Source organism: Aplidium turbinatum, chromosome 5 (assembly GCF_918807975.1).
Source record: "Aplidium turbinatum chromosome 5, kaAplTurb1.1, whole genome shotgun sequence".
In the NCBI taxonomy this organism is placed as follows: Eukaryota; Metazoa; Chordata; class Ascidiacea; order Aplousobranchia; family Polyclinidae; genus Aplidium; species Aplidium turbinatum.
In genome coordinates, this window is record NC_137476.1 from 5,346,092 (window position 1) to 5,369,241 (window position 23,150).

General features: G+C 34.9%; 1 protein-coding gene across 1 annotated transcript; it reads right to left on the reverse strand.

Moving 5' to 3' along the window:
- Window positions 1-979: 979 nt before the first annotated feature.
- LOC145770869 (uncharacterized) lies at window positions 980-22,338 on the reverse strand. Its single transcript, XM_082582612.1, has 17 exons — window positions 22,254-22,338; window positions 21,847-22,088; window positions 21,174-21,350; window positions 13,438-13,663; window positions 13,237-13,333; window positions 12,397-12,546; window positions 12,057-12,224; window positions 11,438-11,538; window positions 11,013-11,085; window positions 10,406-10,467; window positions 10,136-10,282; window positions 9,249-9,362; window positions 8,098-8,246; window positions 7,653-7,808; window positions 4,289-4,503; window positions 4,050-4,149; window positions 980-1,830 (listed from the first exon to the last, which is right to left on the reverse strand). The coding sequence occupies exons 1-17, from the start codon at window positions 22,336-22,338 to the stop codon at window positions 1,741-1,743; spliced, it is 2,352 nt and encodes a 783-aa protein (XP_082438738.1). The 3' UTR covers window positions 980-1,740.
- Between the last annotated feature and the right edge of the window lie 812 nt (window positions 22,339-23,150).

The following is a 23,150-nucleotide window of genomic DNA, read 5'->3' on the forward strand; positions in this document are numbered from 1 at the left end:
TATTGTCATGAAACGCAAATTTCCATAATATGAATAATATAATAAACCTTGACACTCCAACTTTGTAGTATTCCAAACTGTAATGTCCAGGTTTATGGCGGAATGATCTAAATCAAAATCAAATAATTTTGTTTCACTAGTACTTGCATTATCAATAACCAAACTGCTATTGTACAATTAATTTAATGTGTTTTTTCTTTACTCAGGTTTTTCATTTCAAAGGATTTGAAATGAAAAACCTGAGTTTTTATTGTAATCAAGGCATTTTTGTGTGTTTTTTGTTGGTTTGAGTCTACAAACATGGTTTTCAAAAACTTTTTCCCTAAAAGTTCTGGTGTTTTGATCATATTTTTCCTCGTGTTGGGTGCTGACGTGCTGTAATGCTGGATAGCCAATTAAACGTGACAACTCCCTGTAAGACTTGTAAATACCGCCAACCAATCAGAACATTTGTTTGAGTGACTACCATCCAATAGCGACCCCTCTAGCATTCAGCCAGAGAATTTATCTTACTTTGAACTTTGTTTGGTAATTACAAAAGAAAAAATACGTATGGTTTGGGTGGGAATCGAACCCACGTCATCAAAATGTATTTTCTGGCCTTAATCCACTAGACCACGCTGGCTAAGGCGGAACGTTCACTGATTTTATTTTCTATCGGATATGTTGACGTATTTTCTCTGTTTTACCTGTAACTATCTGATTGGTTGAAACGTTGTAGCCTACCTGCAACATCTGATTGGTCCAATGATTCACTGGTCTCACCAACTTTTTATGTTTCAGTGCCAACCGTGTTGTTGCTTCAAGTAAAGCTTCTACATGACTGCACACCAGGCGGCTAGGCGCTTGGATGGCACATTGAAAAAGGCTCTCGCTTTCTATTCATGCAATCCTGGTTTGACTCCTAACCAATAGGGAACTTTACTTTAATTTAATTCTTTAAGAAAATAGCTTTGTGAAAAAATTAAAATCACTTACATTTGAAACAAGAAGATTTTTAATCAGATACAACAGTAAGATTTAGTAGTCAGTATGTAATAAAAGCATCACAAACACGACAGAGTAATTAAAATGTAATTATTGAACTATAACACAAAAAGAGAGAAGCAAGTAGACAGTTAGTTCACCACACAAAGTAAATGCAACTTAACAAAAATGTCATGTTAACATTTTTACACAATATAATTGTGTCTCCCAGAGAATAGCAACAAAACGTCTTGTGTTGCTCAGAATTACAAAAAAATAAAGGTCACATTTTTTTTGAATATTTACTTTAAATCTCGTTTTGTACAGTTCCAGAATATATTTAACTCAAGCAACAATTTTCAAGGGAACAAATGCATAGCTTCACAACAATCACCTTCCACTTGTAGTTAACCTTGAACAACTACCCTCCACTTACATGTTTGCAAAACGTTAGTTCCAATTCACTGATTTCATTTTGTTTATAGGGAAAACTTATGCAATTACAGTAAAGAAAGTTGAAAGCATTTTCAATACTTTTTAAGTTTTTAACACAGAAAAAAGTGAGAAAAATTGTAAAATCAATATTTTGCTATGTCTTTCAAGGATTCCAAACGTAGCTACATTAACATATAATTACAATAAATAACATCAAAAAAATTATTTCAACACATGACATTGGTATAGGATTTAGGATCAGCGTAGTCCTGCAAGTATTTCTAGTTTAAATTCTTTTCAGAGTTAAACTAAACTCTGCAAAGAATGACAACTTTGTCTTCATCCAATAGCAAATCCCACAGCATCAATGGGCACGTCTTCATATAAGTTTGCTTCCTTCATTATGTTTTCATACACCGGTTGGTAATTCTGCAAGAGATAAACTCACAGCATTTTCATAACGCAGACAGTCATTCTTTCTCATGATGTATATTTTCACTATGTTTGCTTCAAACCTGTTTTGAATTTCCTATTCTTTTACTTATCCTGTACAAGCTTATGTGTCAATTTTACTTTTTAAATATAATTACGAGAGTTTTACCTATTTTATTTTTACAAAAACTGCAAATTAATCTAACAATAATTATTTAATTGTAACCTGGAATACAGAAACTGTAATAGAAGAGGCATGTAAAAGTTAATCAAAATCAAAAAAATACAAGATGTGCCAAAACAATGTTTTATTCAAACTGTCTCATACTTGTTCCAAGCATCGGTGTATGATAAGATGATGTTCTCATTATACTAAGTCATCGGCACTAACAAGACTAGGGTAGCCAGTTCCATTTTTCAGCCGCCTTTCCTTTAGCAATTTAGCCTACCAATTTATTACACCATGGGTAGAAGTGAGTGGTGTTTTTCAACAACCAGCTGAAGTTGTGAGTCGAACCAGGATTGCATGATTGGAAAGCGAGTGCAAAAATATCCACTGCGTCATCGCTACAGCAGTGATATACACACACAAATACAATAACATAACTTTTTCTCGATTGAAGACTTTTTGCTCTCACTCAGTTTTAAAAAGTTCAATTTGTACCTATAATTATTAGGAGTTGTATTATTTGTGGTAGAGCATCCATAATAATCCAAAAAAGTATAGGAATGGGGACAAAACCTTGAATAAAATCTTAATTTTTGTTTGAAATGCTCGCATACTTTACTGTTAAGGTTTGCTAATGTCTCAACTTTCCAGAGAGCAAAAACTGTCATTTTTACATTGATTCAACGTATTCAGGTGGTAAATTCATGTGAAAATGGTGGATTTTGTTGTCTGGGTTGCTTTTGCATTTCCAACATCCTCCTTATCCTGGTTTAGTCTTCACACTCTTAGAAACAACAAACAACAAACAAACCATCGCTGAATTTAAGTTTTTTTTTCAACGATACAAATAAGTGTTGCCTGGCGTGATTTCACATCAAACATGGCTTGTTGTTATCGGGATGGTAGAAACTGCTTGTGTTATGTTCGATTTTTAACCAATACTTTATCGACAAAAACTTTTTACATTCGTCAAGTAAGATGTCACAGGAACTTGAACTACTTGTATTGTTTTTCTTTTGTTTTTTAGTCAGAGCGCTAATTCATTATTGAATACCCTCATCAAGTCAGGTATAGTTGATCGTTAACCACTGAGCGATTTTTGGTTTTCTACAGTGTAACAAGCCTAACCACAGTGTTACATCCACAGCGATAGTGATGGAGACTAGAAATCTGTCAAAAATGAAGAGCTTTGAACAACGGCATTGATAGTTGCTGACACAAATTTATGCGTAGTTGCGGAAGAAAGTTTGCTTTGTTGTACAAAAAACAAGAAAATATTTTTATAAATATTTTCAGATTCCTGATCAGGGCTTAAGTTAAGCCGAAAACGTTTGTTTGTTAAAACTATTTTTAAATATGGAAAAATGTATTGTTATAATGCTCAACCTTGTTGTATTGTTGTGCCTCCCCTTCCTTGCAAATAGAGTTAGTCATAAGCCTACATATTCCTCAAGACTTCCCAAGTCATAAGCTTATGATGAAATACTGAACTAATACGAATCCTGGATTTTACTCAGAAATATCAACAAAATGTCAACAACAAGCGTTGAGCTGGAAAAGCTGCTTAGTTAGAATTTTTTTTTTAATTTCTGAAGAGTTTAGTTAGGTTAAATTGTTTGGCATTCGATTATAGCAAACATTGATAGCGATACACACCATGTTTCGCCCATGATGCGGCATGTCAGTATCGGACATCTAATTCATACCACAAAGTTATCGATCGCTGCTTTTGCCAGTCAACTTTTTGCTATGTATTTATAGTCTTGATATCTCTTTTAAACAGATAAAATCTGACCACTGTAACTTTATAAGCTTAATTTTGACTTTTCAAGTTTGCTACAAAGAATTTTGAAATAATCTGAAGGAAAGTTTTGATGCTGGCCCAATCAAACATATTAGGCTAATAAAATGCAATTTTGCCAGGCAAGGTTGCTATTGCCACTAAGTATTAGCTAATTCAATCAAATATTTTGCTATAACTTTTATTAAAACCTATAAATTAGTTTTTCTGTTTCAAAATTATGTTGCTATAACTTGCATTAATCACCTCAATTACACCAACAAGACAATCCAACTCTTTTCGCAACTCTTCAAAAGTCGGACGATAAGATGGGATTATGTGCCAGCAGCGTTGCATTATGTTGTACCTGGAAAAAATAATAACTTTTTAATGACTTTTTAGTGTCTTACTATGAAGCCAGGTCATACAAATAAAAACAAGAAAAGTAAGTCAGGGAAATTTGTTTCTTATGCAGAAGAACGGAAAACTTGATCCTGAAAACTTACAATTGAGGTCGGCAATGCTTGGGCTGAGGCAATCTGTAGTTTTCCTTTAGAACTTTGTTTTGTAATTCCCTTCCACTTAACTTCTTGTACGGGGTGTAACCAAATGCCACAATTTCCCACATGACCACTCCAAACGACCAGACATCACTTGCACTGGTGTATGTTTGATCGAAGTACGCCTCAGGTGACATCCAGCGACTGGGGAGTTTTGCGCTCTGGAGACGTGTCACAAAAATTACATTTACCTTTTGTCTGATATCACACCTTAAATGCGTTTTATGACATAAAGTTACATTAAAGCTATTTAGTTTAACACTAGAACGGCCAAGGTGTCGAAATCGACACTTTTAGAAATTTAGTTCACTATTTTGGGCCTTAACCGTATCTGTTACTGGCGTAGACCTTATGGTCTCGCCCTCTGCTAATTCAGCAATTTCACATAGAAGCAGTGACGCTAGAAACCTGAGATTTCTTGACTTTTACTTTTTTTTCTTGCCCCAACTTTTAATCCCGATTATGTTGGTATCGGATAATTGTGAAGTTCACAATAAACCTTTTGTCACAGCCAGTTATAAAATGCAAGAAATTCCTGATATTCAATAGCTTGGTTGACAGTTTACTATTAGCGTGCGGTTTCATTTTGTGTCTGTCAGTCATAACACGACGGCGCTAAAATTCCATTCTCTACCCAAGCAGCAAAATCCGTCATTTTTACATTGATTCAACGTCGATTTTGCTGTCTGGGTATGGAGTTGGTCTTTGACGCGATATGAGTCATTCTTTGCTGGCAGACATCAATTAGGAATAATTTATTATTTGCGCAAAATGCTTTGTAGTGCAAAATGTGCATAGAATACTGTTTGCACAAAAACGGAAAAACAAAATTGATGAAATTCTGTGTTCTATGCAAGAGGACTTTCAAAATAAAATGTCAATTGAGAAATTGCTGGCAGACATCAATTAGAAATAATTTATTATTTGTGCAAATTGCTTTGTAGTGCAAAAAGTGCATGGAATACTGTTTGCACAAAAACGGAAAAACAAAATTGATGAAATTCTGTGTTCTATGCAAGAGGACTTTCAAAATAAAATGTCAATTGAAAAATTTGACCAAGAAATAGCGAAAATAGGTCAAAAACCGAGTCTTTATCACCTTTTCTACCTAAAATACACAATCACGAATATATTTTGCGAAATAAGTTGATTGAAGTGATTGATAAGGCTTGTGACCAACGGCATACTTTTTCCCGTTGTTATTTGATATAAGCCGACGGAGTAATTAGCAATAAGAGAGACGTAGACCTGATGGTCTCGGCCAGTAACTCTTGACGCCAAAAGAAAGCAGTGACAGATACGGTTAATTGTTATCGCAACGTTTTCAAACTTACTGTAGCTTCTCAATTATTATTAAATTTTATAGTTCAATATTATTTTTCTAAAAAATCTTTTTATGCTATCTACAACGTGCGGATATACCTCCAACGGCCGAGGTGTCGAAATCGACACCTCATACAAATTTAATAAGATTTGTAAAGTATAAAAGATTTTCTGTGTGAAAAAACTAATTCAATAGTTTTCACAGTTACTTAATTGCAAAACTAGCTCTTATATTCAACAATATCTATTGTCATGGTGTCCAGTGTCCACTAATTTTCATGATTACTGTTCGTTCGAAAATCTCGTATACAATTCTATGAAGCTGACAATTAATTGTAAGTCACTAATCAAAGTATTAGTCTTGTTTGTGTTTTCTTTGTGTTTTCTTTTTTGATTGTAACTGATTTGGTTAAATTGTTGATTAGTTTCATAACTCAAATTATTCTTTCCAGGGTGGCAACTGACTAGTAGACCGTATGGTCGTTTCGTTGTCTCCCTATCAATAACAAAACCTAAACATTGTATGTATTATTGTTTTATGTCACTTTTGTGTTTTGTTTTTGATAAATAAACGATTGATTGATTGATTATGTGACAGTGTCAGTGACAAATACGTGTGCTATCTTTTCATGCTTTCAAACAAAACAAGGTGCTGAGAAGAAAATAGTCAAAGTTTTCATGAAGTGTTCGAAAGTAGATGGATCATACAAAACTAGTCTTATATGTTCTCTTCACTTCACTGGAGATGATTTTGTTAACACCACCAACCCGATTTGGATCTTCCCAGCAATGCGTGGCGTGCTGGGAACTCTAGGTGGTGCGTTTGCCACAAGTGCGAGTCTATGTCCCAGCCCAATGAATGTGTACGTTGCCATGAAGTGCCACAGACGAAAGAACTTTTGAAGAAAGACACATCTAGCTGTGTTACCAATTTGACCGATTTTGAGGCACAGTTACATCCTGTAGTTCTGAGGACTTTTTTTATGAGGAGCAGGAAGAACTGGAGAAAAAGCAATAAACCGAAAGGAGAAAACGGAGACCTAGCAAAAGAGTAGCCTAAGGATGCTACATTAGGCTAAAAATACCCTAAACGCTAAAGAATGCACACTAAACGAAGTAATTTTACTTCCTTGCAGGCAGTATCGGTAATTAGTCGCTTACAGGCATGTATTGGAGTGGATACTACAAGGTGATGCTCTCGGAAGCAACAATCGGATTGTGCTGCCGTCATGAATTGTTTGGCGAATCCGAAACAATTTTCAAGTCCACATGGCTGTTACACCGGATTTCAATGGCCAACTGAAGGCACATTATGTGAGAGAGAGAACTTTTATTTATTTATGAATAGTGATGAATGATGATGAATTAAATATGAATGATGTAAATATGAATGACTTAAATAAGTAGACTATATTTTAGGTTTTGTAGGAAGGCATCCAGTACAGTTTTATTAAACTGCAAAAACCAATAAATCTTTGAAAAAAGCAACCGCTTGTACCAACTCCGACCAAACTATGATCCACCAATGACATCTAGAGAGCATTTGTTTGATCCGTCGCTAACGACGCCCACCCAGTATGACGTAACTCTACCAAAGTCGTCCCAGACCAGTGAAATATGGGGTTTCGCCTGTGGTGGCGCTGCAGAGCAGTCGTTTTGTATAAATTTCGCCCTAATCATTCGAGCTTAGAGGTTGAGATTAAAACCTTCGCTACGCATAATTCTGCGCTAGGAAATGCTTAGAAAAGTTACTATACTTGGGTCCAACCTGTCAGGGGCACTTAAAAAAAACTAAAAATAATTGCTGAAATCAAATTATACCTTCTTTCAAAACTTTGCCTAAATACTGTATATGCATTAGACTATAAGGATAAACTTTGTTTGTTCAGTAATTCCTTGTGGGTTCGTAAAAATCGACACTTAACCGCTGTTAGCACAAATTATTTTTCAAATTTGAAGCAATGATTAAAATTCAATAATTAGCTACTTTGATGTTCAGTTTGATATAAACTCCTTCGGTCTCAGTGACTTGACGGGAAAGTCCAAAGTCAGATATTTTGCAGCGAAGTTCCTCCGTCAGCAATACGTTCCTACAAGCAAGATCACGATGGACCAAATTCATGCTGGATATGAATTCCATTCCCTGAAAATGAACAATTTGATAAAATATTGAAACAATAATTTTTTCAAGTTTTAATGTTACAATAATGTATTATAATAAATTGTATTCTTGGGATATGTAGTAGAATCGGCTTCACATATCGCCAAGTAACTTAATTTAATATTAGATAAATCAATTTGCTACAAAGTCGTTTGACGTTTTTGCAAACTTTGTTTCTTTCGATGCAGCAAAAGAAATTGCTTTATCAAAGTTCTATATAGGTAAAGTATTACACTTGTTAGAATAAGATGCAATCTAACAAAACACTAGCCGATGCAATATCTCGCGAAAATTCCGTCATTGTTCTGGTTCCAAGTGGATTGATTGGTTCATAATCCTTAGAAGCAGATGGTCGATTTTTAACCAAGAACTGATGTAGATCTCCATTGGCGACAAGTTCTGTCAACGCTATGCTTCTATCTGCAGAAGAAAACACAAAACGTGTTAAATGAAAAAAAAAAAAATTGAAACAATGTGGAGATAATAATCTTATATGTATAATTGAACAATATTTTAATGTTCAATCAAGGTAGCCTACAGCACCAGCACGTATTGATCTGTTAGTTGTGCAGCTTGCTTCTTTGCCCAAGACATATAAAACTGCATACACCCTTAGCCTACACTGTATTTCGAACATTTATGGATTAAATAACACTAAAATGAAACAAGTTATCGTTATGTCAAGTAATATTAGAGACATAGTAGAGCTTCAGAATCATTTTCTTAAAAAGATAAATTAAAAAAAATAGATAATAAAATTTACCTAACAATAGTTTTGGTCTAATCTAAACTTATGCTTGGTGATTTATAATTTGATTAGGCTAAGCAGTAAAATAAAAAAAAATAATAGTAATCTTTGTGTCTACTTCTGCTCAGGAGTGGACTGAAACAGGACTGAAAAACACAGTTTGTGTTTTTCAGTCTGGAGTGTGGTTAGTATACAGTTACAGTTATAATGCAAAGTCAAACTTACCTTACAATTTTCATTTCATTTATATTGCAGATATGTAATTCCTGATGAGGACACATGTACGTGTCGAAAACGTTTGAGTTTATTTTAATTATGTTATATTTGTGTATGTAATGCATCATGTTAAACCCGCTGAAGTTACTTTGTTTTATTTCTCTATGGTTCAACAAAGCAAACTCTCTACCAAAGCTTTATCAATCTACATAAGCTGGGAGTTGAACTAGTATTGCAAGATTGGAAAGCGAGCGCCTTACCTGCTACGCCATCCCACCGCTGTAGAGGTAGATGTATTTTTATCTTTCTGTCATAATACCATTATTTAAATCATTTATGCATTTATAAGTCTAGCTCAAAAGTGTTAAACGCACGCAACATTCAACAAATTCTTGATTATGCAAATTCTTACAATATTGGCCTACCACAGACATTGTAATTATGCATTCCTTACTGACCTTCGTCTTGGCTGATTCCATAAAGTTGAATGACAAATGGATTTTGTCCTAACATATGCATGAGTTCCAATTCCATTTCAAATTCTTGGTGCTGATGGACAGTGAGTTGAGTTCCTGCAATACACATCGTAGATTCAAAATTGTTTAATTATGGGTTTAGCAGCAAATAAGACCAGAAGTCACCAATGAAAAGATGTTTTTTATATTTCTTTCTCTTTAGTTGGTTTTTCCCTACATGGTTGTTACTATCCAGACAGCTACTTACCTGGTCTAGCTTGTAACCAGATTGGGTGCACATCTGACCATACTGTACCTTTACCAGATTTGCATCAGATAAAGTGGTTGTCTGGGTAGATAGTTTGTTCTTTATGCATTCCGACAATGCCAAAAATGAGTTGAATTAATCTTGTTATTTTATTTCACCTTCAAATTGCTCACAAAGAAAAGCATTTTTTCATGTCACATTTTTCTTCATCTTCTTTGTTTGAGACCATAAGGTCCACATACAAATTTGCTTTCATCGATCGAGTAATTTTACTATCTTGAAAATTGTATCGATAAGAAGATTTGGACGCTTATTCCTGCTCTGCATCGACATGAATAGTCGTAGTCGTTTGCATGCTGGTCTTGCTTTGGAATTCAAAAAAGTGGAACTTCCGTAGAAACTTTCTTTGAATCTATACTGATGAAACGAAGCAAGGCAAGCACATTTTATTAACACAAATACCAATTGTTAAACAATACTATAGATACAACGGTACTTAATCGGTACAGTACTTCAATCTCCATTCAGCTTCCCCTTCTTAGTTATCATTGTTGCATAAACAATGATTGCTTTTAATTAAATTTTTCTAAAAAAAAGCACATCCTAGCATATACAGACTTGCCTTTTATTATTTTAGCAGCAGCTTCCACACAATTGAAAGTCTTATATGAAATTCTTGCTCGCCAAACTTCACTAAAATGACCCTCTCCTAGTTTGTTCAGCATTGTAATGTTTTCAATGGGAATTTCCAAAGGTTTTTGTGATTTCTCTGAAAAAATTCGTTGCTTTAAGCATGACCAAACTTCAAATATTGGTTTGTGCTGATAAATACATAAATTATCACTAGATTGCCTTTTTTAATGTTCCATAATAACAAAGGTAACTGACTAACCTGATTGATGTTCAGAAACGTGATAACGCAGTTCTGCAGATGACTTTTGCAAAACTGTCCTTCTAAGAAAAAGTAAATCAGTAAGTTTATTCAGAATGTTTCGTTAGTTTATGTTGTTTAAATGCTGACTATACCAAGTAAAGTAGCTTGATGAAATGCTCTAAAATTATATTCTTTTACCGCACTGTAATTAAAACACTTTAAAATTATTAGAATTAGTGCCTGTGCGATTAGGTGTCAATTTTTTCACAAGGAATGATATTAGTAGTAACACAATGGAGACTGGAGAGTCTGATCAAAGAATATAAATTTTGGTATATAAAACTTGTGTTTAAAATCAAAAAATTCTTTCTAACATATGTTGTATAAAAGATGTAAAATGGTCACAAATGCAATGACTGACTTGATTTTGGTATTTATTGCCAAATTTAGAAGTTCAGTTAATTTCAGTCAGTCATTTACGCAGGTTAAATGTATTCATTCAAGGGCGATACTACTTGGTATTGTTTTAACACAACCTTTCCTAAAAAAGCTGTATGTTGGACAAATTTGACTTGCAGTTGTGTACAGGGATAGCGACACCTAACGCAAGCTATGTTGATCTTACCGTTTTAAAAATACAGCCAGTAAAATGATGGCTAGAACTGCAAAAACAGGACCAGCAACCCATGCGTTGTTTCCTGAAACAGTAAACAAAAGTTTGATATCATCACTAATAGGAACATGTACAATGGTCGTCATCTTTAATATTAAACAAAAGCTTTGTGATTGACCGAAAGGAAAGGCTTGGAATCCATTATTTGTCAGGTGATCTAGTTTACTGAGGCTTGTTATTACGTTGGGAGGGGAATACATGCGACAGCTAAACATGATGTGGCCGGCTATTTGCTCCAGCGCATCACACTGACAGAGCAAACAGATGAACAATGATACTATAATAATTCCCATTGATCATATCCGCTTTACTGACATAATGTTTGTTTTGATACATTTAGCAATCGAAATGTTGTTGCTATTCAACTTTGTGTTTACCTGTTTCGTTTTCATTCTGCTGACTTACAAAATACGTAGCATCACTAGATGCAAAGAGTATTTTTCCATCTAGAGTTGGCGTTGAAGAAATAACATACATCCTAAAGAAATATTTGAAATTATTAGGAAGTGCATTATTAGATAACAAATCATGTTCAGACAACACCGTAATAAAGTGATTGAAGGAGGCAAATCTCTTTGTTTCAACATTTCTTTCAAGAGAACGTTTATTATAAATATTTAGAGCTTCGGTAGAGAGATAACTATTTACCTCACAAAATCATTCCGTTACAACAAAAAAACTAGAAAAATTTAGTAGCAACGCTTTTAAACGTTGTCAATCCAAAGTTTGTTTGTATAAAAATGCATACAATGTTGAAACTATGATGAAACAAGACTTTTGTTGAAACTATTTTAAGTCTAACAAATTTATTTTTATTGTTTGAAGTCAATATTCTAATAAAACCTAATAGAGTATGATATAAGAGCTGGCAAATATGACAATAAAATTTCCAGATCAAGTTGTTACGTGTGAAACACAAGTATTATTTGTGAACACTCTAGCAAAAAATAGGTAACATTTTTTCCTACATCGTGTAAGCTTTGCAGCATATCTTACGCATAGTTTTTATTTTGCACAACAGGAAAGTTTCGTGCTTCGTATGTCCTTCCAGCAAGTTCACTGCGTTTTTGACGTACAGTGGATGTGGTTGTTGACTCTCCGTTAATGTCACAGCTAGTAATACGGTCATCTCCCAAAGTAAATAGGATGCCTTGCTTTTCCAAGCTGATGCAAAAATAAGAAAGAAGGATTATATTTTTCTGCAAATATAAAAGTGCCACTCTGTATATGTAGCTGAAAATTGAAATTGATATCTAGTACAAAAAAAAATTCAATTCACAGTTTCTGTCATGACCAGGCTATAGTGTATATCTTCAAAAATACTGTATAATCTTACTCTGTAACAGCAAACGCCAGATAAGGAAGTCCATTATTCGCTTCTGATGCATTAGTAGACTCCATATCAGCGAGAAGTGATTGCGAAAGAAATTTTGGCTTGTTATTAAACAATGATGAGTCAGCAAATTGCGCAACCAGGAAGTAACAACTGTGAGAAAACGTAAAGATAGTAAAAGTAAGTAGGTGTAATGTTGACTCATGGTTGCCAATATGATGCATAACCAGGAAGATGAAACTGGATTTAAAGGATTGTATCAAAAACAATAATGTTGTAATAAATATAAAGCAAATTTAAATAAAATAAAAAGTGAGAAGAAAACGAAAAAGTAGGTTACTTAGGTCACATTTGAATAAAATAAATTCAGATGACTTCAAATATCTGTACCACGAACACTCTGAATACATTGCCGAGATATCGGTACCTAAACCTGGTACCCTAGCCTCCAAAGGCACTTTTTTGACGTAGATACCTTAGCAGGATATTTAAGATTTATGGTATAATTGCTTACAAAGCTTTGAATTTATTTTTTTCAAATGTGATTGATAACTTTTCGTTCTCACATATTCTAATATGAAATGATTTAACCTTCATTCTGTTTGTGTCACATTTATGCATTTGCTTGTTCCATGTTTATGATATTGATGCTACCAAACATGGCATTGGCTGAAAACTTGTAAGTAATATAAAATCTTGGACTACCGGTACACGTTTAAATTATCAGTTTGACATTACAAAGCAATGGTCTTTACTGTACATCTGTACTTGAGTAGCAACATGAAAAAAGATATACAAATGCATGCAATTATATAAGACCATAAGTCGTTCATTTTTGTGTACCTTACTGGGCCATTGAGTTCATCAGCAAATCTCATTGAAACGATGTAACCGTTGCTTGATGACTCGCCCACAGATATTGACGGTATTGATGAGGGGCCTGAGCAAAAAATAGGACAATAACTTATCATATACTGTACAGCAGAGATCATGGAAATTGTCAAAAAATTAAAGGTACATTTTTCAATATTATTGAATCCTCACTTGAAATCGGTGCAATACATTCTCCAAACGCTGTGGCTGCTACTCCATTCCCTGCACATGATTGGCCAAAAACTTCAATCACGTGACGACGATTTGGTAAAGCAGGAAAAGAAACGGATCGATTGTGTGACGTCATATTTAGTTGAATGTTTTCTTTTGTGAGCGACCTGGCAATTGCTTCGTAGCTACCATTCCTTGTAATGTTGGGGAACTTCATGACTTTGACCTGTTGATAAACAAAGTTTGTCGAAAAATGTTTATACAATAAAAGAAACAAGATCAGTTGCAGTAACATAGCTTTAAGTAGTAGTGTACATGAACAATCGATATTCTGACAATTTACTTTGTTATTTGATTGGGACATGCACTGGCATTGTAAACATTGAATGCTTTATGAAATCATCACTCAAAGCTGCAATAGACTTTAACTGTTTGAAGGTTGGGGGGGGGCTGTCAATTCAACTTTTTTGCATCAACAGTTGTATCTCTAAAACCACTGAGGCTGCGACTATGAGATTTCTTGACTTTTCCTAACTTTCATTCACCTCTATTGAGCTGAAATTTTGAGCGAATAAAGGTTATAAATTGAGAGATATAAGGCATTTCTCAGCACATCCTCTGAAATATTTCATATTCTATTGTTCAAAATTTTCCCACCAGCTGGATGAAAGTAATTAATTTGGCCCATGTCTCGTTAATCCTAACTGCTTCACAGCGTGAAGGAAATTGACAGTATGCGTGGACCTTTTGTTCTCACCACGGCTTATAAGCGACGTCGATACAAGAAAAGCTTCAACTTTGATACGATGAGTTACCGTCGCTTGCGGTTGAAATTGCGTAAAATTAAACATAAGACTTGGTGCCAATGCATCTAGAGCGAGAATGCAAAATTTCGCAGACAATTATGTCCTTTCAATCAAACAAAGCATAGGCTACAACGTTATTGCCTACTATAGAAGCTGCTCTGTAACATATTATGATTTTGGTTTCAAATCTTTCCTTTTGTCCGACACACTATCAAAAGCAGAAAAGGCGTCGATGTTCCCAAAGCTTCTCACATATACTTGTAAACATTTATTTCCAAGTCGACATGTAAAGATTTGAAATGCAATACGCTTCTCATTTGTGTAGGATAAACCAGAACATCACGCTTTTGTGAAAAGGACGATCGTTCCACCACGTTTATACGTGATGCAGCTTAGTTGAATCAATATATTCGAGGCTTCTTGTACCAGGTTCACTGTCACTGATAAACTAAACCGCGATGCAGTACCTCGCAAAGCAATTGTAGCGTAACATTTCCATGTGCTATAATTCGTCATAAATTGTGAAAACTTGTGTATTTACTTGTCAAGTTGTCTCATGTGAAATATAAGTTGGCATAGCAATGTCACAATGAAATCTTATCTCCGTTTACCAAACTAAAGATATGAACTTATGCGACGTCTTGCAACGTTGAATCGACGGAAAGGCGGGTAACTGCCAAACTGAACTGAGAATGCATGAAAGAAATCGTTTATTATCGAATGGACGTGACGTCAGAAAACGATGAATCGACATAGGCTAGCGGCGAGAGATATTTTAGTTAGATAATGACACGCGGCAGCGCGTTTACATTGAATAAAAATACCTTTATTTTATCCATTTCTATTTCCATTCTTCCTAGTTTCGTCTCACAATAACAAACAAATGAAGTTACGCATATTTACTAAATTATTCAATAAACAATAATGCATCATCCAGCATTATGTCAGCGCTGATTGACTAGACATATTCACGAGTTGTGTGAGAATTGTATTCGATTAATCGCATTATTTATTGTAGGTAACACCTGCAAAAATTCAAGCAATTGCAGACTCTGCCTTCATAAGTGTAGTTTAGAAGTAGCCATCTCATATTGAGCCAATCCAATCAATGTAAAATAGAACGCTTTTACTTGATAGCGCGTGTGATATATAGGTTTTATCTAATAACTACTTTCAGTTACATTGAAAGTGAATGAGTAAGCATTATGCAGTCTGTGACAAGGACTGGAAATGTATAATCAGAAAATATAATATCATAAAGTATATTGCGTTATGTACATCTAGTAATTTTTATGAACATGGTATCATTTTGCAGGCAGGCGTTTTTATAGAGATACAAACTTATTCCATAGTTTGATTTATGGCACTTATCCAACTGTTTCATAATGCGAATAGCTGTTTTAGTTGAATTTAGAAAAAAATATAACTTATAACCGCAGACAGATGCAACTTTTTTCATGCTTTAGGCAATCGGCAGTACGGTGAACTATAGTGGTACATAACATAACTCATATGCGGGGTAATCGCAAGGGTCAACCCAAGTAATGGAAAGGTTCTTTTTGAATTATAGTAATGGAATTCTTGTAATGCTATTGAACTTCATCTTTTTATGAAAAACTTATATTGTTTGCATTTGCAAGAAATATCAAACTTTTGGATTTTTTTTATCACTGAACTGTCCGTTAGTAGAATGTTTCTTTATTACCTTAGTTAGGCCTATTGGTAAGTCAGGAAAGTATTTGTTGATGTGACATATGAGGATATTGTAAGAGACCGAGTTATTTTGTAAATAGTATTTGATTTTTGGACACCATCAAAATTTTCTCACAATACACAAATGCGCATCGAGATATAGTGCTCACAGTTTGGAAAAGTTAGATTGTGATAATTACAACTTGCCTGAGTAGGCCTACAGCAAGGGACAATCAAAATAGATGAAACCGCATTCATGGTAATATAGACGTTTTGCAAACTGCTCTTTTCGTTTTCAATATAATAACAAGAATGACAGCTTATTTTCACTAAACATATAAACAAATATCAAAAATTATGAATGAACAACGCATCTATATTTTTCGGTTTAGGTTCAACAATGCATTCTAGCCGTCAAAATGATGGAATATTTGGTAATTTTGTTGAGACATACCATTGCCCAATCGTTGAATTTACATCAGAGATAATTTTATTAGATAGATTATCAGTTTCATGCACATGGTTTCATTCAGCGTTATAATGTTGTTTTTCAAGCCACGTGGCGTTCATGGTCATAACGCAACATTGCAGAAACAGCCAATATTGATACCAGGTAGGCCTACTATTTATTACGCCGCTTTCGTCGAATCTACGTCGCTAAACGACGATATTGTGCAAACGCCTGTTGGATTTCCCTTCTACGTGTAGTTTATCATAAACGTGAAGCATTGCTCAAAAAGCTAATCTGAATCACCATAGATAACCATAGCATTCATATAGTTTCATCATCAGTAAATATGTAAAGTGCACTTCACAATTTTTAACAACGGTCTGACAATTTATTATATTGCAAAGTTTTGATTTATTCTCGATTTTTATAATTCTGTGTAACAGTTTTTTTCTAACTAGTTTCTATGGGACTAACAATTTGTTTCATTATACATTTTCTTTAGTATTTCAACGCCATTATTAAAAAAATTACGTCCTTTTCACTTTTAAATAAAACATGGCAAGGCAAGTATTCAGTGCTGAAGAAATATTGCAACATGTTTTACTGGATTCTGACGACGAAAGCCAGGCGGATGATTTGGAGGATTTATGGCACTCCGATTCAGATGAAGAAGCGGATTCTTCTCCGTCAACTTCCGCAACAGCGATTCCGATCGAGATTGACGACCAGTTACCTTCCATGGGCGATGTTCAACCGGAGTTTGCGCCATCAGGACGGATTATAACATCGAAAAGACTGGTGAACAGCATAGACTCCTATCTCGACATGAACAACTACGATGCTGTTGAGTTTTCCTGACACACTGAAGTCTTATACAACTTTTGTAGAAAAGCCAAAGAACAGACAAGAGGGCGGCGTCAGCATTACTTGGTCTAATGCGAGACCGGTGCACAATGGGAGAAGGGGCCGGGCTAACATTATATCTGGCCCGATTGGTGTTAGAGGAGAAGCCAAAGAAGCCAAGACCCCTCGGCAAGCATGGGAACTATTTTTTTCTTTAAACATTTTGAACATTATTGTTCAAGAAACAAATAGAAAAATTGCCACACTCATTTCTCAATTGCCAGAGAGAATTTTAGATGACAGCAGGTACTGCTATTTTGGCCCAACCAACAACGAGGAGATGCTGGCCTTTGTTGAATTGGAGTATTTTCGGGGGCTTTTAGGACAGGCTGGTCATTCCACGGATGTATTGTTCAATCAACTGCAAGGACATCCCGTGTTTAGTGCAACAATGAGCAAGAACCGCTTTAAATTTTTATTTTCGAACATTTCGTTCGACGACCAAAATACTAGGCCGCAACGTTGGAAGAATGACCGGTTGGCCGCATTTCGAGTCGTTTTCGAAATGTTTAACGAAAACTGCGGCAAACATGTCATTCCAGGTGACTACTTGTCGTTGGACAAAACGCTATACCCCATGAGGACACAAATTGCCTTCAAGCAATATAACCCAAACAAGCCTGCGAAATATGGCCTTCTGTTCAAGTCGGTAAACTCCAGCAGATTCCCATACACATTTGCGGTATCGGTCTATTCAGGTAAACCAAAGGAAATGCCATTTAATTTTTACGTTCGTGGAACAGAAGAACTGGTAAAAGGAATGGTGATGAGCCTGGAACAACACGGTGACCTTCAAGGTCGGAATATTTTGTATGACCGCTTTTACACCTCCATACCACTCGCGCAGTGGTTGCTTGAGAGGGGTATAACGTCAGCTGGAACCCTCAACGCTATACGTAGAGGAATACCCCTGGAAGTGAAGCAAGTGAGTGGTAGGGAGAAATCTTCGTACGAAATTTATTGGCAGACGAGTGAGGCTGATCTCAGCCTACATTCTTATGTAGTAAAAACGAAGAATTCTGGCATGCGGAATGTGTTGATGTTGACGACCATGCAACCTCTATTGGGGATTACCAAGGATGACGGCAAAAAGAAGCCAGACTTGTATAAGCTTTACGACTTCACAAAGGGTGGCACCGATATCATCGACCAAAGGATGGGTTGGTTCATTCACGTGCAAAGCGAAGTCCCCACGGTGGACAACTACTGCGTTTGCTTATTGAGAAGGTGCCAAAGCCACAAAAAATAAACTACCAAAAAACCGTGGCCAATGTCAATGCTGTGAAAAGCCTTTATGCCCTGCACATTCCATACGAGTATGTCAAGTTTGCTTTTGCGCAGAATAAACTATTTGAATGATTGCGGTTTTATAAACTTTGGCTTCAACCACAGCCTAAATAAAACGCGGAGCTCAATGAGAGATTTTCCTTTTATTAGACAGATAGCTATTTTTACGTTGATTCAACATATCAAGACGTTGAATACTTGTAAACATGTGCGGTTTTGCAATTAGATTGCTTATCAAAATCATCTATCCTTTTTTGTATAAAAAGTGGGTCATAAAACTAATCGTAATACTCGATGTAAAATTCAGCATTTTTATATGCTGAAACAGTATTGTATTCATATTTTATAAATCCATTTTCTATTTAGAAAATATCAATATAATGCGGTTTGAGCATAGCTGAATTTTAGCACGGATACAACGACTGATTTTATGACTTTTATACAAACAAGGACAGAAGAGAAGTGATCTAATTGCAAACCCGCGCATGTTTACATCGTCTTGCAATGTTGAATCCACGTCGAAATGATTGTATTAGCGTTGTATTCAATTTCTCGTATTATCGAACTGTAAATGTGCAGCCACTTGTAATTTCAATGTGCCTCATTGCATATTCTTAAATATTTCTGAATTTGTGTGTATATAACCTGACAGAACACAGGTTGCTTTACCATTGAATCAAGTTGAAAAACGTTGCTGCAAGAGCCTTGTGCCAATTGCTGCAGTCCGGTATTGCTGTAACCAAATCAAAATACTTATCAATATTTTGCTGCCAAACTGACATTTTTATCGCATAAACGCCCATTAGGCAAAAAAAAAAAGGCAGCTAATTTTTTGTAAAGTATTTCTCCAGGTTCACAATGATTTGACGCATAATAAATACTACTTTGAATAAATCTAAATATTGTTTGGATTTTAGTGTGTGGCATATGAATCTTAGAGAGCTTATTGAATCCACAAGAAAATGACCCGAGGCATTACAGATTTTCCTTTTGATGAAAAGCGTTGTGACGTTCTGTTAATTAATGAACCGTAACTGTTTTATTTTGAATTTCTTTCTGACTTCTGTTTATGTAAAGCATCATCGACTTTATCGGGTAATCTTACTCCTAGTACTAGCCTTGTATGTAGCCGAGTTCACATTGAACTTACATTGAGAGACGCTGTTGCAACTACAATACATTGCATTTAAACCGCTTTTTTTGTTGCATGATCTTCCATTCGTTTCGTGGATTACATAATAGTATTTGATAAACGCCACCCTGCTTCTTCAGCTGGTCTACATTTGTTAATAAAGCGTAGGAGTTGCTGTTCTTGGAACCGAGGTCACAAGATCATAATCCAAATTGGTGTGACACGCGTTCAGAAATCTCATTACTGCATGTAATTGATGAAGCATTGTTCTTTTAGTCAAGAAGCGAGCTTTATTTTGAGCGTGGGAAAAGTTATTATTTTGCATGAAAAATATAGATTCAAATTGAGATTATGTAAAAAAAATTTAATCACAACATGGCAATGCATGTTCTTCATTACTCTACCAAAAAATAATGTGTAAACTCACGCTACAATTGCTTTAATCGCAAAATAATCCAAAAGTCATAAGTCACCTCAACATTTCAACGTCTATGAGCAGTTCTAAAATTCACATAGGTTTAATTTTCGGATATGCTCAGCGTGAATAATTTTACAAAGTGAATCCCAAAGTTTGAAGCCGTACCTTAAAAAATAACAGAGATATCACTCCTAAAGCATAAGAAGAATCGACAGCCCCCCCCCCAAACTGAGCAAGACTCCAGGGAGCCCAACCTCGTAAGGGTTAACAACGTAGAATGTTGTGAATATCTACAGGCAGACTTTACTAACCAGCATGGTTTTATATTTTATATAAATTTATCTTCGGTTTTACTTTTATTGAGGGATCTTTTGTCATGTAAAACTTTCTAATCAAATATGAATTTGAAACAAAACTAACCCCACTGATACTTAGATACCAATGGAAATAATAGTTGACAGCTTACTGCAAAATTCAACTGAAAATAAATTCCATGTACATACGTGACATTGTTCTTTTAACAAAATTTGTAAGAGTTTTGGGATATTTTGAGAGTGATTGAATACTTTTCCAACACAAAATAATGCTATTGGAATGAATTCGGAGATAAAGTCATTATGGCGTGATACTGCATGCCTATTTATACAGTACAGAAAAGAAGTAACGTATAATAACAAAACCAATTGCAAGGAAAGGAAGAATTGTTGAAACCAGAACTTGTTATTTCCACTGAGAATAATTAAAAAATATGGTAAATTGACACAAGCTGTAACCACAACGATTGTTATAACACCAGTAACGTCAGCAAATAATATTACTTGTTTTACAAGCAAATGACTGAAGAAAAATATTGCACCATTATTAGCTTTCCAAGCTTCGTCAGTACAAATGAAGGTTGAAGGTAAGTCAAAATCATCTGCTATGTCATCGCTATTATTACGACATACCCAATCACTGATAAATCTTTATGTGTAAGGTCTTCATTAGTTTATTTATTCTTTCATGTCTATTTATTTATGATAAATAGATACAAATATTTACTCTTACAGAAAAAAGTTCAATTGTATGTTCCTTGTCTTGTGGCCACGTCCACGTCACTATGCAGGTATTGTTGCTGGGTTGTTGTAACGTCGCATTGCTCAATGGTCCAGGTGTGACGTAGCCTGAAACTTGGGTGAAAGTTGAGATTATTGGTTTCGAGCAATACGTAGGAGCAACCAATATCTGAAAAAGCAAGCGATACGGTTAGTAATTCATAACAAAATTTTATAATAAAGATCACCGATGATGACATTTTGCAATTGAATTTTGATGTTAAAAACATACAAAGAAAGTCTGCACACAATATTTCAAGAAACTCAAGTGTAGTATCAGTAGTTAGTCGAAAACAAGTCACAGAATGCAATTGAAAGCAAACATATGTATAATGCAGCTTTGGAAGCTTATGAGAACACATGTAGTGATTGATGATAACTTTGTGCTCTCAACAAATTTTCCGCACAAGAATACATCACACACATTAAGTTAAAATGATCACTTAAGCTTTAACTTCATCCTAATCTAACTCGTTTATATAACAAAATTATTTCGATATTTTGCCTAACCAGCCTGACAAATTGGTCTTATTCACATTGATGCAACGTCTGCAGAAAGTAAACAAGACTAATTTTGGTAGCTGGGTATGCTGTATGCATTACAAGTTACTATAACGACAAAGTACCTCTAAATGGTATGGTTCCCGAGGTTTTAATCCATAAAATGATAATGAATATGTTTCCCTTCTATTTTGCTCGTAATACAGTTCGTAATGGATGACCTCAATTGCGTCTTTCCCAGTGAGAGTGAGAGTGTGGTTTATTTGTGTCATGTATGGAGAAGGACGCCAGGTAACATGTAATTCACTTTTTTTATCACTACCACAAAGAGGCGATGTAATATCCACAAAAGTGGGAATTTCTCTTTCTGACAAAAAAAAAAGAATAATTAAACAAAGTAACAAAACTGTAAAACGTTTAGGATTTAGACTGGATCGACCTATTGTTCAGTCTAGTCGGTCAATCGTTAGTACTATTTTTTTACATTTATATTCGATACGGGCCTATTGAAGAAATTTCTTTATGTTTGTACCTGGTTTTTGACAAATATAGTAAGCTTTAAAATTGCCGCTTCCTTCTGAGCAAGTTTGTGTTTTCCACTTGTTGCTTTCAGACATGTACGTGCAAGAGAAGTTTGTGTTTGGTTCTCCTTCATCCCAATTAGAATAAGTTATGTTTTGTTGGTCAGGCCAAAGTCTAACGTGGTCTTCGTTTAGTCGTAATCCAATCCATGCATCTAAACAACCACGTTAGATAAACATAAATGAAATAAACTATTAGTTGTCTTTATTAAAAAATGTAATGTGCGAAATAACTTAATATATGATTGAAGAAAATATGACTTTTTAGGTGCAACGGAAAAATAGCATCGTCTTCCAAGTACAACTTACAAAAATAAGTTTGTCAAAGCTTGGTTTAACTTTACATAAATCGCTCCTCATTTTGCATCGATGGCTTCAGCTATTGTGGTAGGCTACATTTACAAATTCGCATCTACTTCTGGGAGAAGTAAAATCATCTCAACACATTCTGTTTCATACAGCACAATACCAAGATAAAATTTGTATGACATATTTCAAAAAAATGTATTAAAAAGTCCACTCTACAGGTTGGCCACATTGCAAACAAAACCTTTAGGAAACAACTACTCTTAACAAAATTGTTAGGTTAAAAGTTGCGAGTATTTAAATGCAGAAAGAAATACACCTCATTCCACAAATGTATCATTAAGAATAAGATATAATGAATGCAAAGAAATTTAATTTCACACGAATCAGTTCAATAATATATAGCTAAAAATCGATTTCGATTAGCTAGAAGCTAGATCATCTTTAGTTAAGCCTATTCAAATAGAATATTACTCAAAATAGACTCTATTTAAATAAGCTTAAATGAAGATGATCTAGCTTCCTTCTGATCGAAATCAATT

Bases quoted from the DNA above. Each gene is read 5' to 3' on its own strand.
- LOC145770869 (XM_082582612.1), bottom strand. From the start codon at position 22,338: ATGTCTGAAAGCAACAAGTGGAAAACACAAACTTGCTCAGAAGGAAGC. The intron at 10,283-10,405 runs GTTAGTCAGTTA...GAATTTTTTCAG, and splicing joins CGTTTCTGAACATCAATCAG to AGAAATCACAAAAACCTTTG. The intron at 7,809-8,097 runs GCTAGTGTTTTG...GTTCATTTTCAG, and splicing joins TTTCGCGAGATATTGCATCG to GGAATGGAATTCATATCCAG.